At 41.4% G+C, this 18,268-nt stretch overlaps 1 protein-coding gene across 2 annotated transcripts in view; it reads left to right on the forward strand.

Annotated features, from left to right (window-relative positions):
• The window catches only part of LOC106884209 (uncharacterized), a 71,883-nt gene that overhangs the window by 24,482 nt on the left and 29,133 nt on the right, over nt 1–18,268 (forward strand). For both annotated transcript variants that reach the window (XM_089357295.1, XM_089357294.1), the window contains exons 4-6: nt 3,101–3,328; nt 10,164–10,315; nt 18,047–18,169. In XM_089357295.1, coding sequence (XP_089213421.1) covers nt 3,101–3,328; nt 10,164–10,315; nt 18,047–18,169 — 503 coding nt within the window. The remainder of the gene's footprint in view (nt 1–3,100; nt 3,329–10,163; nt 10,316–18,046; nt 18,170–18,268) is intronic.

Raw genomic sequence — 18,268 nt, forward strand, 5'->3', positions numbered from 1 at the left:
CGGACCAAAGCATTGTGAGTGGAAACTGAAGAAGCCCGTCGTATATGTGTGTGTGTGTGTGTGCGTGCGTGTGCGTGTGCGTGTGTATGTTTGTGTGTCTGTGTTTGTCCCCTCAACATAGCTTGACAACCGATGGTAGTCCACGTAACTTAGTTACGTCCTCGTAACTTAGCGGTTCGGCAAAAGATAACGATAGAATAAGTAGTAGGCTTACAAAGAATGAGTCCTGGTGCTGATTTACTCGACTAAAGGCGGTGCTCCAACGTGACCGCAGTCAAATGATTGAAATAATTAAAAGAATAAAAGAATTTATGTATATATACATATATACACTTGGAAATAGATGCATGGTGTTCAATTAAATAATAATAATAATAATAATAATAATAATAATAATAATAATAATAATATATATATATATATATATATATATAGTTTAATATTTTTTTATATAAATATATACATATTATATGGGTGTTGTAAAATCCAACCGGTTTTCGCTATTTAAATTAGCTTTTCAAGGGGCATTATATAGTGATTAATTCGCATGATGAAGGAGTTTCGTCATCTTGGCTGTTTGAAAAATAACAAATGGTTTAGAGAGTGAACCAAGGAAGGTAATGGTTGTCAAGGGGGATAACTGATTCCTTAGGATAGTTTTTAAGGTTGTCAGAGTTGAATATCGAGGTGTGGTTTATATTTTTGAATGAATAAGTTCTCTTTATTTAGTCGTTCTTGCACTGAAATTGAATCTTTGCACTGGTATAGGGGGAAGAGAGGTAAATTCGGCGTTTTATCACCTGCGCATCTGTCAATATGTCCGCTCTGTGCAATTTGCCTGTACTGGGGGAAGTGAATCTGTTCCTTATGCGTCTCAAAGAAGGTCCGTATGGCCTAAATAGTTATGGCCACAACCTGAGCAAGTTAAGACATAGATAAGGTTGTGGGAGGCACATGTGAAGTTAGTTTTGATTGAGAATTTTTGTCCTTGCTGGAATGTGAATTCTGAGCCTTCACTTAGGTGTGGGCATGTACCACAGTTGGGTCGTCTGCATTTTTTAACTGTTGGTATCGTTTGTATTGAGTATAGTTTTGCATTTGTTAGGAGTCTCTTGAGTGATTTGTCTTGTCTTTTACATTTTAGTAATTTGTGTTTATTTAGGGTGCTGTTCGTTTTCGGGTCTTGAGTGAGTATACGAAGGTTTTGTATAATTGTGTTGTATGCTTCGTTGTTTCTAGGGTTGTGGATTGATATGTATGGGAGTGATTTGAGGTGAGGTGTGGTGTTTTGTTTTGTTGTTCTTAGTGTGTTTGTGTCCAATTTCGTGGCACGTTCAATTCCATGTTCTATAAGTGTAGCTGGGTATTGACGTTCGATGACTGCTATTTTGAGTTCTTGCAATCGAAGTACAATCATACAAATCCGTTTTGCTAGATTGAATGGGATATTTATTTTGGTGTGTGTAGGATGGCATGAACTGAAAAGGAGATACTGCTTAGAGTGTGTTCGCTTGTAGTAAATGTCAGTTGCGATTATTATCTATATGTATGTATATATATATATATATCTATATCTATATATATATATATATATATATATACATATATAGAGGTTATGAGAGGTAATGGTGTCAATAAGACCCAAAGGTGTCAGGTAATGCTGAGTAAGTTGCTATAGACATACCATAGATAAGCTCTAGGTTCGGTGATTATGCGAATAAGGAGTCCAACGTAGGTGCATATATATAAAAAAAATTTCAGAATGAGATAAAAAACCAAGGCTGTGAAGATTTTAGAACATTTATAAATAGAAGGTATTACAGCTGTTTCCAGAATATTTTTTATATCCTTTCATCGGAGACAGTGTCTGTTTCATATCTTATCTAAATCGACTATTGCTTAACCATTTTCTCACACCGTTTCCGATGAAGGGATATAAAAAATATCCCGGAAACAGCTGTAAGACCTTCTATCTATACATGTTCTAAAATCTTTCACAGCCTTAGTTTTTTTTATCTCATTCTGATAAATATATATATATATATATATATATATATATATATATATATATAAAGTGTAGTATATTGCCACTTAAGTGTGGCTGACCCCTAGGGGTGGATGTTACTGTTGCTTTTAGCCCCAGGAGGACATCTCCTCCAGCTGGCTTATCGACAGTAACATCCACAGTAACATCCACCCCTAGGGGTCAGCCACACTTAAGTGGCAATATACTACACTTTATCGTGCAGTTACTGTTAATACTTCATTTAGAGAATTAACATTGCTTATATATATATATATATATATATATATATATATATATATATATATATATATATATGTAGATGTATATATGTGCGTGTATATATATATATATATGTATATTTGTATGTATATACATGTATATATCTCTTTTACTTGTTTCAGTCATTTGACTGCGGCCATGCTGGAGCACTGCCTTTAATAGAGCAAATCGACCCCAGTAAGCCTAGTACTTAATCTATCGGGTTCTTTTGCCGAACCGCTAAGTTACGGGAAAGTAAACACACCGGCATCGGTTGTCAAGCAATATTGACACACACACACACACACACACACACACACACACACACACACACACACACATATATACATATGCCTATATACGACGGGCTTCTTTCAGTTTCCGTCTACCAAATCCACTCACAAGGCTTTGGTCGCCCCCGAGGCTATAGTAAATGCCACGCAGTGGGACTGAACCCGGAACCATGTGGTTGGTAAGCAAGCTACTTACCACACAGCCACTCCTGTGCCTATATATATATACTATAGGATCATGTATTTGTATATGTATGTATACACATATATATGTGTGTGTGCTTGTGTATGTGTTTTTTTAAACTTTTTTATCAGCATCAACTTGTTGTTGTTGTTGTTGTTGTTGTTGTTGTTCTTCTTCTTCTTCTTCTTCTTCTTCTTCTTCTTCTTCTTCTTCTTCTTCTTCTTCTTCTTCTTCTTTTTCTTCTTCTATAATCCACTCCTTGCCCATGTTAATTTCTTTGTATTTCTGTTTAGTTTTGTTTCTGCTTGTTCTCACAAAATGTCTCTTTTATTTCATCAGCCTTCTGTACTGTTTCGGATCTCGGCACGGATCAAAATACATTGATCATTGGACAGCCAGGAAACGGCAGCGCTGTTATGTTTTCTCCTGCGAGGATGCTTTTTCTCGAAGATCGTGGCGTTTATATGGGAACAGTAACAATACGTGGTATTCCATGCTTCCATTGGAAGTCATGTCAGGAATGGAAAATGCTTAGTGCCAAGATGAATGTTAACTGGTATTTTGCAGGTAAATAATTAAATATGAATTGAAAACTTAACAAAATATCATCATCATCATCATCGTCGTCGTCGTCGTCGTGGTGGTGGTGGTGGTGGTTGTCATCATCATCATCATCTTCACTTTTATCGTTTCACTGATTCCATAGTTGGACGAGTCTTCTCCCACACGCCATTCCCACCGCCATTCCTTTATTATCTCCTTTTATGACGTCCAGTTTTGCATGATATTTAAAAAAAAATTATATTCGTTTCCAGTTGTTTTTATTGTTATTGATATTAATTTTCCAGTAAACCGAGTATCAAAGTCATTCCGACCACGAGCATCCTGTCTTTCGTGGGATACTTAAGATTATAGTATACAATGTGACCTTTAATTTTCAAGACAGTAATGTGAGATTTACGTTTGGTTGATATATGTTGTATGTTAAAGAACTACTTCAAGATTTCATTGGCTCCTCTAGTCAGTATAATATCAATCATTCATTTTGATGTCTGCCTTGAGGTCTTTATGCCCCAGATTGGTTTAAGGTACTTTTCAATTTATGCCTGCATTGCTCGCTCAAGTCGCCTCATTTTGAGTGCAGTACACACACATACACACACACACACACACACACACACACACACACCACCAACACCACCACCACCACCACCACCACCACCACCACCCACCCACCCACCCAAGACGCACACACAACCACCCACTCAAGACACACGCGCACACACGCGCGCGTACACACTCACACACACGCACGCACATACACAAATAGATAAAATTGTTTTTCTTAACATTTCCTCTAGAATTTGTTGCGTGTTTAGGTATATTGCTCTGTCATACTTGGTGAAACGTATTTTTGTATTTCTTAATTCCTCTTTTGTAAAAAAAAAAAAAAAAAAAAAAACCGCCTCTAGTTTTCTACAAATATTTGCGAAGCCGTTTCCGCTTTGCTTGCAGGCAGCACTGTTTATTGTTTTTAATGTTTTAAAATGGAAGTGGCGGCGTCGGTTTCAATATTCTCTCTCATTTGCTTATCATTGTTGTCTTTGCTCGTATTTGTAGCACTGTGAGGTGTGGTGATAATGTTGCTTTCACACTTGTGTTTTTCCGAATATGTTTTCTTGTTGTTATCACTCATTTCCTGCATTTAAAGACAAAAACTATCTTCATCGACCCGTTGGTCGTTCTTGATGTGACACTAAGCAGAGGTCTTCAGGCTAGTAGCTGTCTATGCTCCCTCGGGAACTGGACAGTCTGATTTTTTTCTTGGGACGTCTCACACCATAATAATGTTAGCTGACTTTAACGTGATCTGCGATGCACGCGTAGATTACGTTAGATCGTCTACTGATAGGAGGGGAAACCCGTGCTTCAATAATCTGCTCAGTCTATTTCAGCTAGTAGATAGGTACAGGCTAGATGTCCACATGCTCCATTGTGGACATGGACTAATAGTGATGGGTCATCTAGATCTTACTTAGACAGGATTCTAATTAGGGAAATAGACAAAAACCTAGTTAGTCGTCCACAATTTCACTATGTCAGCTACAGTGATCACAAATTTGTGACCTGTTGGCTGGACTTAGATACGTTACGTAGACAGGTATCCGGCTACTGAAACTCAATAAGTCTCATTTGGCTTATGAGGAGTACAGGAATTGGATTAGGCAGTTAGTGATGAGGGCATTGTGTGGTGCCATTATTAATAACAAATGGTGGTATGCCCTCAAAAGAGCCATAAGAATTGAGTCTATTAGGTAAATGAAAGAATTAGTAGCTAAGAAAAATAGAGTAGAGAGGGCTTTAGTTAGGGCTATAGACGAAGCACTGGAATCTGTCTTCGCGCCCCGAGTTTTAGCTGCGAGAATAGCGCTTAACCATCACCTCGAGGCCCAAAACGAAAAATGCGTAGTCAGAGCGAAGCAACGTGCAATGGGCCGGGAAGGAATCAAAGCTGCGGGATGGGCCCGTGTGATAGAGACCCGACGTGACAATAATTGCATTATAAAGTCTTTGATGAATAATCAAGAGAACTTGGTAAACGAATCAGAGGAGATGTCTAAGGTCTTTCAATAGCTTTTCGCCTTGCTTTTCGGGAGGGGCGGCGGGCCGGAATGGAGAAGGGATATCACGTACTTCCTCGCGGAGTGCTGTGAAGGGCTAATCACAGCTGCGGGGGTACAGGAGGTTTTGTTGGACTGTGGCGGGGACAAGTCTCTGAGATGTGTGCAGGGCGATGAGACCGTCCCGCATGCACTTGTTCAGTGTCCAGGCATTCACGTTGGTCTGCAATTATTTCGACATCTGACGTGCGGCACACTTGGGCACCTGTATAGGCAACATCGATTTGATAAAGGAAGTGAGCTGATGCACAGCACATACACAGGATCACTATAAAAAAATCGTTTGTGCTGGTCGTTCTGATAAAAAGATGGGCTACAGCATATATTCTGCTCAATACCACAGATTTGCCTGTCAGTTGTTTGACCTTAACCAGTTGAGCATGTTCCTTAGTGGCTGACGATATGTGCATCTCTGATCACGAGCAGAAGTAATGGGGGACCATCATAGCCATGTGCTGAAAGGAATTCTTTGGGGTTTGGATAATTCACCTCTGGAAACATGGGTGTTTTGTTCATCATCCTTAAACAACTTTTATTCAGGGCCCTTTTGAGTGGGATGGGTTACTCGGCTTGAAAAAATTCTAACTGGGCCCCACCTTCAAGGTCATGCGCTGTTTAACTTGATATGAGATCACCGTGTAGCACACATATGCTCGAGGTGCTTGTACCTGGTGTACCCCTATCAGACGGGTAGTCATGATGGATATATTAGGCTTGGTATATTTGTACCCCAGTGTCACTTTTTTGGCATACGCTGCTTCCTCACTGAATAATAATAATAATAATAATAATAATAATAATAATAATAATAATAATTACTAAGGTAGCAAGCAGGCAGAATCGTTAGCACGCCGTGTGAAATGCTTAGCAGTAATTCGTCTGTCGCTACGTTCTGAGTTCAAATTCCGCAGGGGTCGACTTTGTCTTTTACCCTTTCGGGGTCAATTAAATAAATATCAGTCACGCACTGAGGTCGATGTAATCGACTTACACCCTCTATGCAAATTTCAGGCCTTGTGCCTGTAATAGAAAGGATTATTATCATTATTATTAAGGCGGTGAGCTGGCAGAATCGTTAGCAAGCCGAGCGAAATGCTTAGCGATATTTCGTCTACCGCTACGTTCTGAGTTCAAATTCCGCCAGGGTCGACGTTGCCTTTCACCCTTTCGGGGTCGTTAAGATAAGTACTAGTTACGCGATGCGTCGATGTAATCGACTGGTCCCCCCAAATTTCAGGCCTTGTGCCTTCAGTAAAAAGGATTATTATTATTATATAACTGTTCCATATTTGGTAGATCGAGGCAAATTTCTACTGCTGGAGTGTGTGAAGAATTTTGTGCTCTTTTCTGCTGTTGGGAATGTGCAAACTCTTCCTGGTACTGTATTGTGTTAGTTTGTTTTCTCTTGACGTATGGTGCAGTATTTTGTTGTGTTACTGCTTGTATTGTGAGTTGAGTGTGTAATGCTCTGACTTACTAGTGGCAGTTTACTTCTCTGGGTAAATGCTGTATAGAGTGTGTTTTGTATTTGTGGGTTGTTTTGTTCAGGCTGTATTATTGGATTGATAGTGTCTTGCATAGGATGTGGGCTGTTCCTAGCAGGGCTATTTTTGGACAGCGTGTTGTGGGTGTTGAGGATCCAGGTATAGCTTCTGCGTTTTTGTTCATTTGATTTTTTTTATCATGCCCATTGCTCCGATTATTATTGGTATTGTTTTTACCTTCATGCCCCACATTTTGAATGCTTCAATTTCGAGGTCTTTGTACTTTGACAATTTCTCCACTTCTTTTTCTGACAATATTTTGATCGGAAAGGACTGCAATTTCTATCAGAAAGCAGGTGTTTCCCCCCGCCCCAATCCTTGATTATCATATCTGGACGATTAGCTTTTATTTTTTTGTCGGTTTGAAACGGCATATCCCAAATGATTGTAGCCTGGTCGTTGTCTTGTACCTAGGCTCGCTTACTTAGGTTCACTTACTTAGGTTCGCTTCCTCTCTATCAAGCCTTGCAGTGATTTTTCTCTCCATTTCTTATTGAGTATTTTTGTAATTCAGTTTTCATGTTGTTTTTTGTCTCTTTGACCATTTCTGCTATGTTGTCGTCTGAGGTCAGTGTGTCTGTGTACTTTGCTTCTGTTTTGTATTTTGTCGCCTCCTTGTGTACAGAAGAAACCGTTTTCTTTTTCTCGTGTTACTTTTCTACATGCAGTAGTTTTCCACTCTTTGTGTTTCAGTACTTTACTAGTCCAGCTGTTGCTATTTTGTAGTAATTCTCTATCTGTATCAGGCCACGGCCTCCTTCTGAGCGCGTAGATATATTCTTTCTGCGTCTGCTTTGTGAGTGGTGACTTCGGTACGCTGTTAGTAGTTTTATGGTTTTTCTATCCAGGTTTCTCAATTCACTGATCCTCCAGTTTATTATGTTAAGGCTATAGTGTATGACTGGTATGGCTAGCGTGTTTATCCCTATTATCTTATTTTTAGCATTAAGTTCAGTATTTAACATTAGTCTAACTCTTCTGTAATACACTTTCCTGATTTTTTCTTTCACTTCTTCTTCTTCTTCTTCTTCTCGTCCGTCGTCTACTACCGCTTGACCGTCGTGCCTTGCCCCCGTTGACGCACCTCCTCTTCAAATTCTTGTGGAGGGGACAGGTTCCATTGGTGAGACGGTCCATCTGCTCCCAACACTTTCTACGCGGAGGGACGGGCATGCCGTGGCTAATGATGTGCAAACATAGACATTTCTCTGAAAAACATCTCAAATCTTTGAATCACACACAGTGATATTTCATAGTTTGAAGTAATAGAAAAGGCTTACACATTTTTGGGGAGCCGTTAAATAGCCATCCTATCATCGTGGCTGCTTACAGTAGCACTGGAAACCGAATGGGAGAGGAGGGGAAAGGGAGAGGGGCGAAGGGGAAGAAGGTAAGCTCGCCGAAATTCCAGTATGGGGATGAATTTATGTATAGAAACCTGGAATTTTGAGAGGAGTGTCGTCAAGTTGGACATAGCATAGCTAAGATATAGGAATCTATGAACAACATATTATAATTATCATTAATATTAATACGCCAATTTGTTTTTTTTACGTATCTGATGCGTGTGTCACGCTTAAGAGAAAGAAAGTTTTGAAAGAAATTTTGTTGCTTAAATAAAATTTTAAAACTAGGTTTCTTGTAATTTCTGGAAGAGATTTGAAACAACCACCTACGTGTTGTATTACTACTTCTCAACACCCATGCCTACTAGTCCACCGAAGCAGCAACGATCTTAATGGGATAATTAAGATATTTAAATTTGACGTGTGTGTCGATCAAGGGAGAGAGGAAGTGAGAAAGAAGTGGGGAGAGAGAGAACGATAGGGAGTGGCTAAAATCCTTTGAATTCTTTTCTACGATTGAACTGAAATTGCCCCCTGGCTATTAAAGCCCCCCGCCCAAAACACACACACATTTGTTTTAGGTCTTCTACCCATTTCAATTCGGCCATACACCAGATAACATGTTAAGTCTGATGTTCCAAAATTTAAATTTTGAATTTGTTTTAATTATAAAATTACACCTCAGCTAAAAAACATTTTTTTGGCTTTCGAATACAATCTTTTCTTTCTCTTTCTATATTTTTGTTAAGTTACAATTTCTCAGTTTTGGTCAGGATTTTTCCAATTATTTTTCTTGTATCAAGTAATGGTTGAAAGCATTAACAAAAATTAAATTCATAAATAAATTCATAGAGCCGAACAAAATAAAAAATATTAATTCAATTTTTTCCTTTCCTTAATACTAACAAGAGCATAGCTGTTATTTCTAGTAAATTGAACAACCACACTGAGTTGTTCAATTGGCTCGTTTGTTGATGTGTATAAGTAAACAAAACTAAAAGACACACACACACACACACATATGAATGAGTCTGTGTTTGTCCCACCACCACCATTGCTTGACAACCGATGTTGGTGTGTTTGCATCCCTGAGAGACTGATAGAATAAGCGCCCAGGCTCACAGGGAATAAACCGAGGGCTCGATTTCTTCGACTAAAGGGTGGTGCTCTAGCATGGCCACAGTCAAATGACCGAAAAAATTAAAAGTATAAAAGAATACGAGAAAAACGTTCAGTATCACTAAACCAAGCGGGTTCTCTGAATATGTACGATGTATTTTAAGGCTAAATAGTTATTCTGTTTGCGTTTGCGTAACTGAGATGTTGGTTGGATTATACAGTTATCGGTTTTACCCTTCTTTTTATATTCTGTAACTGTCGCAATATACTTTTCTACTCTAGACACAAGTCCTGAAACTTTTTGGGGAGAGGGCCAGTCAATTAAAGCGACACCAGTACACAACTGGTACTTAATTTATCGACCCCGAAAGGATGAAAGGCAAAGTCGACCTCGGTAGAATTTGAACTCAGTAGGTAAAGACAGACGAAATATTGCTAAGCATTTCGCCCGGCGTGTTAACGGTTCTGCCAGCACGCCGCCTTTAACTGTCACAATATAGAAACATTTTCCATGGCACCAAACACAATTTACAGATACTTACATTTTTTATATTTCCCGTGAAGTTTTCACGGGTTCAGCAAGTTGTTGTTGTTGTTGTTGTTGTTGTTCTTCTTCTTCTTCTTCTTCTTCTTCTTCTTCTTCTTCTTCTTCTTCTTCTTCTTCTTCTTCTTCTTCTTCTTCTTACTTGTTCTTCCTCTTCTTTGGTCGTAGTTGACAACTACTGGTCGACAGCTCAATCGTCTAATTACCATATACCAGTCCGGTGTGATGTAGATGGAATCGCAAAGTTTACTCCTTTCCATCATATTTATGATTTCTTCCACTTCCGCTCTGGTCTTCCAGATGACCCCACCATCTTTGAAGTAAGTAATTTATATATATATTTTTTATTTTGATCACTCGTTTATAATAAATCTTATTTGTATCACTTGGCAACATGGAAGGTCTTGATTATAGTCAACTGAATCAACGCGAGTATGTTTTTATGTTGCTGTTGATAATGATGATGCTTAACCCTTTAGAAGCACTGATCGACAAAGACATTCCAGCTGATGCCATTTTTATATTTCACTGTGTCTACATTATCTTACTGTTTTGCAGACTATAAGGTGTCAATTTTGATCAAGCAACTGTGTATAGGCTCCTTGTCTTGGCTCATCACCAGTGCTTGTACATATAGGGCAAGGCTGAGAAGATGAAATGAATTGAATCAGATTCAAAGCTAGAAATTTGACGATCAAAACTGAATGCTACAACAAATCGTATCAGTATCTCTACTTCAATTGTAGTTAATCTTATGAGTGCACAACTGAGTTAGGGTGGTGGATGTGAAAAGTATTTTGAGAAATGATAAGTGACCGTAAAAAAAAGGCCGTCTTCACCCTCTCACTCGCCGACGTGACGTCATCTCGTGCCCCTTTAGGTCCGTTCGTGACATCACTCCTTCTCCCTTTCGGTCACATTTCTTCCACTACACTCTCCTGGATCTAAAGAGCACTGCCTTCCTGTTCTATTTCGTAATAGTCCATCCACTTGGGGCTGGGGTGGGGCGACGTTCCCTTTGAGGTCACTGTAGGGTCACAGGCCCCACATCTTCCTTCCCTTCGTCAGTGGAAGAGCTAATCACCCTTCGAATGTTCAGGACGTGATGTCACATTCCGCACACTGATACACTATTAGGAGTACTCATCGCGGTTACCGTTCCTTTTTCTCATTGCGTTGTTCACCGAGCGTTCAGGAGATTCACCCACACTTCGTCTCCGACATGTAAAGATGTAATCCCTTCCACCTCTGCTGCTACGGAACCACACTCGTGTGTCTCTAGTTGTACCAGAATATGGCTCTTTGCGGGACCGACTTTTTGGTTTGCCCTACCTTGGGCGACATGTACCAGGAAACTCTGTATAGTAGAGATTCGTCCCCTTTCAGCCATGGCTTTAATCGTACGGTGGTGCCGTTCTGCAACCCCGTTTCCACCTGGCCTATATGCAGCTTTGAAGAAGCGTCTTGTGCTTCACCTTTCAAGCATCTCCCTCAACTGCTCTGAGCGAAAAACTGCTGTTGTCCATAAATCGCTCGTCGACAGGCCCCCTTTCCAAGAGCACGGTATTCAGCACTTCTGCGACTTTGGCAGTAGTCTCTGCCCGGATCTCTCTCTATATAGCCATTCTCACCGGTTCACTGTCGAGCACTGAAAGGTACATCTTTCCTTGATAGTGCGTCACATCAATGGCTAGCCTTTTGCAGGCTTCCTCAACCCGAATCTTTCCCGTTCTGTTTTGTGTACACTTGGGGCAGGGTCAATGGATTAGCACCTGTTGCTCTTCTCCACTATCCTCTGAACATTCTCCCTGGTGACATCAGGATTGACCGTCCTGGCCCAAAACATCATCCTGTCGACCCCACCATGCGGGGCATGTTATGCAACCTCCTCAGTTCTGTGCCCTCTAGCCGACAAACCACAGCTACTCCACTCGGAACCTTCTCTGCTGTTTCCAACCAATATTTAAAAAAAATCTGGTTAGAACGTCCGCCTTATTCTTTTCCGTGGGCACGAAAACCAAATGGAATCCCAGGCCGAACTCAGCAGCTAAGTCCCTCAGGATTCCCAGGCGACGCTTAATCGCCATCTCCCGCGGCCCATTTCGTGCGAATCCTCTTCTGGTTGGTGATCACGGTATCCATCTACCCTCACACCATAGCAGAATAAGGCCGGACAGTTCGCAGTCCTCACCCCAGCGCTAGATTCACACCCTTTAATACAATGCCCAGTTCAGCTACATTGATGTAGTTGTTATTATCCTTCTTCCTAAGCCACGCCGTGTCTTCTACCTCAACACCTATTTCCAGAATGACTTTGAACGCTATGTTATTCGCGTCGCTCCACACGATCCCTTTTCTTGGTATCAGGCACGTACCAGCTGCCCTTCACTGTATATTCCGCTCGCACTCTCTCCAAGACCTCTCACATCATCACCATCGTCTTCTCTCTCACTTATCACCACAGTTTACTCCTCCTCGCCTTTTGATATAGCTACATGTCGTTCAGAGCCATCCTGCGACAGGGTAGTGACCCACCAGCTTCCCATACATCGAGAACAGCCCCCGCCTATTCAAATACTGATTTAGGTCTGTGATCTCATTTCCTCTGTGAAACACAAGCCTACCCGCTTTATCTCTTTCGAGCCTGAGCCTCAGCACCGTACCTCCAATAGCTTCTGGTGGTTTTGTCGTTAGTCCAAACCTCCCAAGATGCTTCACGATTTCCTTTGCTGATGCCATATTCTCATCTACCAAAATATCAATATATGAGCTGGCAGCCTGCTCTACTTTGGTCTCTTTTCCCCAAATCACCTGGAGGACCTTCGTCATGATCTTCGGCGCCTAACTCAGCCGAAACCCAGTCGGGTTAAGCAGTATATTCTTTTCCTGTACTAGTTGGTACTTACACAACTTCTCTGATACGTGGAGCTGTAGATAGGCTGACTTAAGATCGACGATCGTAGTCGTCCCCTTCATTCGCCTCCACTCACGAAGGTTTTCTCCATACACGTCCGCTGTCGCACCGCTCATATAACAGGACACGTGTTCGTTCAACTCCTTGAAGTGCAGCACCGGTCGAACCTTATTCTTTGTCGGCTGAATCACAGCCATCAACGGCAGCACACCGCTCATTGCCTCCTCACTCCATGGCATCAGAATGTCCTTCTCTATCCATCTGTCTCTCGAATCCGAGCCTAACTTCTCTTTCAGGGTGTTCTCATAGCAGCTCACACAGTTTCTCAGTACGGGGGTTTTTCCTTTCAGATAGTATTTCACTGACCATCTTTTGTTGTCGAACTCAGCACGGAAGTCCTCGTCTTTAATTGTGCCTATGGAAACCCCTCTCTCAGCCGATAATCTGTCACTGCTACAGTCATCTTCCGCTCCACGCTCATGGCACGCAGCACACAAGTCACCAAAGTCTATTTCTGCACCGACAACCGTCACACCATCCAATCGTGTGATCACATCCATTTCAAGTGCTACGTCGACGCCATCCACCACCTCATCAACTCCAATCGCCTGCAGCCTCAGCACGGACCCCTGTATCTCCAGTACTACTTCGTTGACGCCCCCATAGTCGACCCCACCTGCCATTCACCGCACTAAGCCTGATGTTTCCTCTCCAGCTCTCGACCATTCTCGCGGTTACCAAAGTCGTCGCACAATCCATATACACGAGGGCTCGTGCTTCCCTCACCCCCACCATAAGCCTTACTACAGGCAACGATCGATGGTGCGCCTTCAGTTGGTCGTGGGGGAAAGTAGCGCGCAGTAGTTTCCCTCTCTTCGTTTCCCTGTTTGCAGTTTATTAGCTATATGCCCAGGCTGGCTGCATCGGTAACAAACCACCATTGGTTTTAGTTCCGCACATTCCCTGACCATATGCGGACCTCGACATCTAAAGCATAGTCCCTTGGCTGTTTGCCTCACCCGACTCTTGCTGTCGTTGTTCACCGCCTGCCTCTTAGTTCTGCTCGTATCCGCCGCCACTGTTGCCGCTACGTCGTGTGTGTTGCTTTGCATCAACACTAGCGTTTTGTCTATCATTTCTCCTACCGACATCGTTTCGATGTCCGGTATCTGCTGCAGACGTAACGAGATATATTTGGGGAATCTGGTCACAAAAGCCGGCTTCACTATTCGCTCCATCGTTGCTCCAGTAAACTCTGCTAGGCCCACCAACCTTCTAATCTCGCTCACGTAGTCGTCTATCTGCCCACCCATCTATCTTACTCTCCTGAGTTTACTGCAGGCTTTAAAACCTCCTCCCACATACGCTCTTCAGCTGCTCTTCAATATTTTCCGCCTTCTCCTGGTCCACTTCGTCCATCTCCAAGCACAGATTCTACGCATGGCTTTCTAAGTACAGCGCATCTTCTGATGTTAGCCGCATCTTCTATACCCTGCAGCTTCGCCACGAGTCTCACCTTTTTTACATAGGCACAACATTGCCTTCCCCAGTAAACGGTCTCAACACATCACTACTAATTCTGATGTTTGTGACCATCGCGCGCCGGTGGTCAGAATGATATGAGCGCAAAAACGAGGAAGAACAACAGAAAAAAAGAAAATATACACATAATTCTCAGACGTATATTCGCAGCTGGTAACGAAGTGCCGAAATGGCTTATGGTTTAAAGGCACGAAATAAAGTTGCTCTTACCTCGAGTTGTAGTCAGGAACAAGCTAATTCATTGATTTGTAATCACGTGTCGACTCTGCCGATTTCTCGCTAGCTAGCAGTACTACGCCACGACTGTTAGCAACACACGGCCTTCCTCGCTGCAAACCCCCAGTAAGAAAGAGACCGTCTTCAACCTCTTGCTCACCGACGTGACGTCATCTCGTACGCCTTCCGGTCCCTCCGCGACGTCACTCCCTCTTCCTTTCGGTCATTTATCCTTTCACCATAAGAAGTGCCAAACAACTTCACTTTAAATCTAAACCAAGGTGGCGGATTAGCGTAACAGTAAGAACGCCGGATCTAATGATTTGCAGTATTTGTTCCGGTTCTTTGTATGCTGGTTACAAAGCCTTTAGACTAAAGCTGTCACTTAGTTTAACACCACTTCCTGGCACCTTGGGTGCATTTAGCGAAATCTACTCTGTTTAATGCATTCAGGCTAGGTCCTGGTTTGGAAATATATTTCTCCTTCCTTCCAACCAGTTCGGAAACACTGAAAAAGGCCATAAGTATTGGCTTTCATCCTGACTAAAATAATGAAAAATATGTGATCTGAGTTGATTTTGGCGCTACATAACAATAACAACACGAGTCAATAAGTCTGTATGTGGTCATCTTAGTTAAAACGGTAGCCAAATCTCTTTTAAATCACTCCCTACGATTTTAGACAAGGACACATTAGTTAATGGTGTTTTAGTTTCAATGTAGACTGGAAGAAGACAGCAGGCTCACTTCAGAAATTATTCTAATTAAAGCAACTCCGATAAAAAAAGAAGTCAGAGAGACTTGCTTTGTTTGCTAGTTGTTGTTGTTGGCGCTTCGTCGCTTACGACGTCGAGGGTTCCAGTTGATCCGATCAACGGAACACCCTGCTCGTGAAATTAACGTGCAAGTGGCTGAGTACTCCACAGACACGTGTACCAGCGTGACACAGTGTGACCCTTTGAATTACAGGCACAACAGAAAGTAAGAGTGAGAGAAAGTTGTGGTGAAAGAGTACAACAGGGTTCGCCACCATCCCCTGTCGGAGCCTCGTGGAGCTTTAGGCGTTTTCGCTCAATAAACACTCACAATGCCCGGTCTAGGAATCGAAACCGCGATCCTATGACCGTAAGTCCGCTGCCCTAACCACTGGGCCATTGCGCCTCCTGTTTGTAAGTATAACAACAATAACAGTAACAACAATCTGGAAACTTTATAGCCTTCATTCATAAATCCTAGGGGACAACTCTCAAATTTATTAATAAGTTAGACAAAAATTATTATTTAGCATGTATTGCACTATACCTATCTTAATGTAAATGTGGTGAGCTGGAAGAATCGTTAACATACTGGGGAAAGAGCTTAGCAGCATTTCATCCGTCTTTACGTTTTGAGTTCAAATTCTGTCGAGGTGAACTTTGCCTTTCATCCTTTCGGAGTCGATGAAATAAATACTAGTTGAGTACTGTCTAGAGTCTCTGTAATCGACTTATCCACTCCCACGAAATTGCTGGCATTGTGCCCCCCCCCCCACATATTACTAGGGTACTTGGCAAAATATCTTTGCAGTAAACACCTACGTGTTTACCGTACGCTTCGTACGGTTTCGAAGAGCAATATTCCTGAGTTAACACTGGTTATAAATAGGCATAAAACCAGGAAATAGTAATATCTTCATATTACTCTGAAATAAATAGATAAATATCGATGGGTAAATGTATGTATATCTGTGCGTGTTGCAAAACATACTGCAGATGACCAGGTGATTGATAGGAAAAATGAAAAGTCGGCACCGGCAGACTCGTACAGACTGGTCAGTTCTGGTATCTAAGACTACATGGTTCCTTCCAACGGTACACACAACTTATTAGAGTTGCTAATATGTAGGCGAGGGAGCACAAAAAAAAAATGGAAAATACAGATCAAAACGAACAGAGAATATGCAAGTTCTTAGCAGGGCCGGCCCTAGGGTTGCTGGCGCCCCGGGCAAGCTGAAGTTCGTCGTGAACAAGCTGACGGTCGTAGAAATTTCCTTGTCTTTGTCACGCCCTCCTTCTCGCTCCCTAGCACATGACGCCCCGGGCGACTACCCGAGTTGCCAGTACTTTTAGCCGGTCATGGGTCTTAAGACTGAAAACGATAGTAGTGAGATATATGCGAGAGGAAAAGGGAATGTTTAGAACGAAAGACGAACCAAACAGAGAAATATACAAGTGTTCATACAATACGACGAAAAGTTTAAGCTGCGAAAAATACAAAATGAAACGAAAAATATATAAAAAGAAATTTCTCTTTTGTCTTGTTCTGTACCTAGTGACAGAATCTTCCTTGTCATTTCCACTACAGAAATACTGTAAACTTGTGAATGACCGGTCAGTAAGACAGAACAAATGATAATAATGTTACCCAGGTGTGAAATATAATAAACGGGTTGAGAAGACAACAAAAAGAGTAACGACGCTTCGCTATTATTTGCTTTTAGAGCATCCTTCATTCATATAAAATATATTATTTTATCTATAGAATGAATGAATGGCTTTGCCACGAGGTAGCGCACTAATAGCCATTGGATCGGCAGTTCGTATCCTATCATCAGTACTGCGAGTGTTCTTAGTCTACAGCATTTGACTCTCGACTTAGCTGTCTCTAAGTATACACACACGAGGTAGCGTACACACAGACACAGACACACACACAGACAGACACACACACACATGGCTCAATCCGACAAGAGAGGGCAGCTTCATGATCCATTTCAAGGCATCCGGGAGGAAGGAAATTAATCTTGGACAAGAAGTTTGTTCTGAAAGCTTACACCAGAAAGGACTCCATTAAAAACGTCCATGGCTTGGTGGTAGAGGGAAAGAAAGCGACAGATTTAGTTTACCACATAACAACGGGGTCGGTGGCACTGAAAAGGTTCTCACACAATTTCCATGTACCAAATACCAATCACAAATCTTTGATCAACTGAAAACTGTTTTGGGAAATATCTACTCTTTGATGCCGCGCAATCGGATGGAAAAAAGATCCACGTGACTGCGAAGTAAAATTTTTTTATTACATAGTAGTGTATTTCTATAAAGATACTTATTTCAATGCATTGTTCTCTCAACGGAAGCGATTAAAAGGTTGTTAAGATGTCATGTAGTGAAGGTCATATCTTATTTTTTACCGGTGTTAGTTACTGGAATACAACCACATCAAGATATGATTTTCAGGGACTTCAGTAGATCATGCAAACTTACAACCAATTCAGATTGATACTTATATTACTGACTTCTAAGGGAAACAACAATAAACAAAGAATGTTTTTATTTTGTTTGTTGAATGATATAAAAATTAGGGTGATGCTACATCTTTTATCGATATCTATTAACAGACTCCAGATGGTATTTATTGTCCAAATCGTAAGATAACAAAAGAGTTACCAAGTATAAGTCTTACAATGTCGTTTTACACAGAAATTGTCACAAGGAGTTTTCCAGTCGTTGCAACAATAAAGGTAAGTTTGCTATTCTTATTCCTCACCATATATATATACATATATATAAGGACATAATTTTATTCTCAAATGCAAGGTGAGGCTAATAATATAGAATGA

Source organism: Octopus bimaculoides, chromosome 9, assembly GCF_046866305.1.
Source record: "Octopus bimaculoides isolate indiv1 chromosome 9, ASM4686630v1, whole genome shotgun sequence".
Taxonomy (NCBI): Eukaryota; Metazoa; Mollusca; class Cephalopoda; order Octopoda; family Octopodidae; genus Octopus; species Octopus bimaculoides.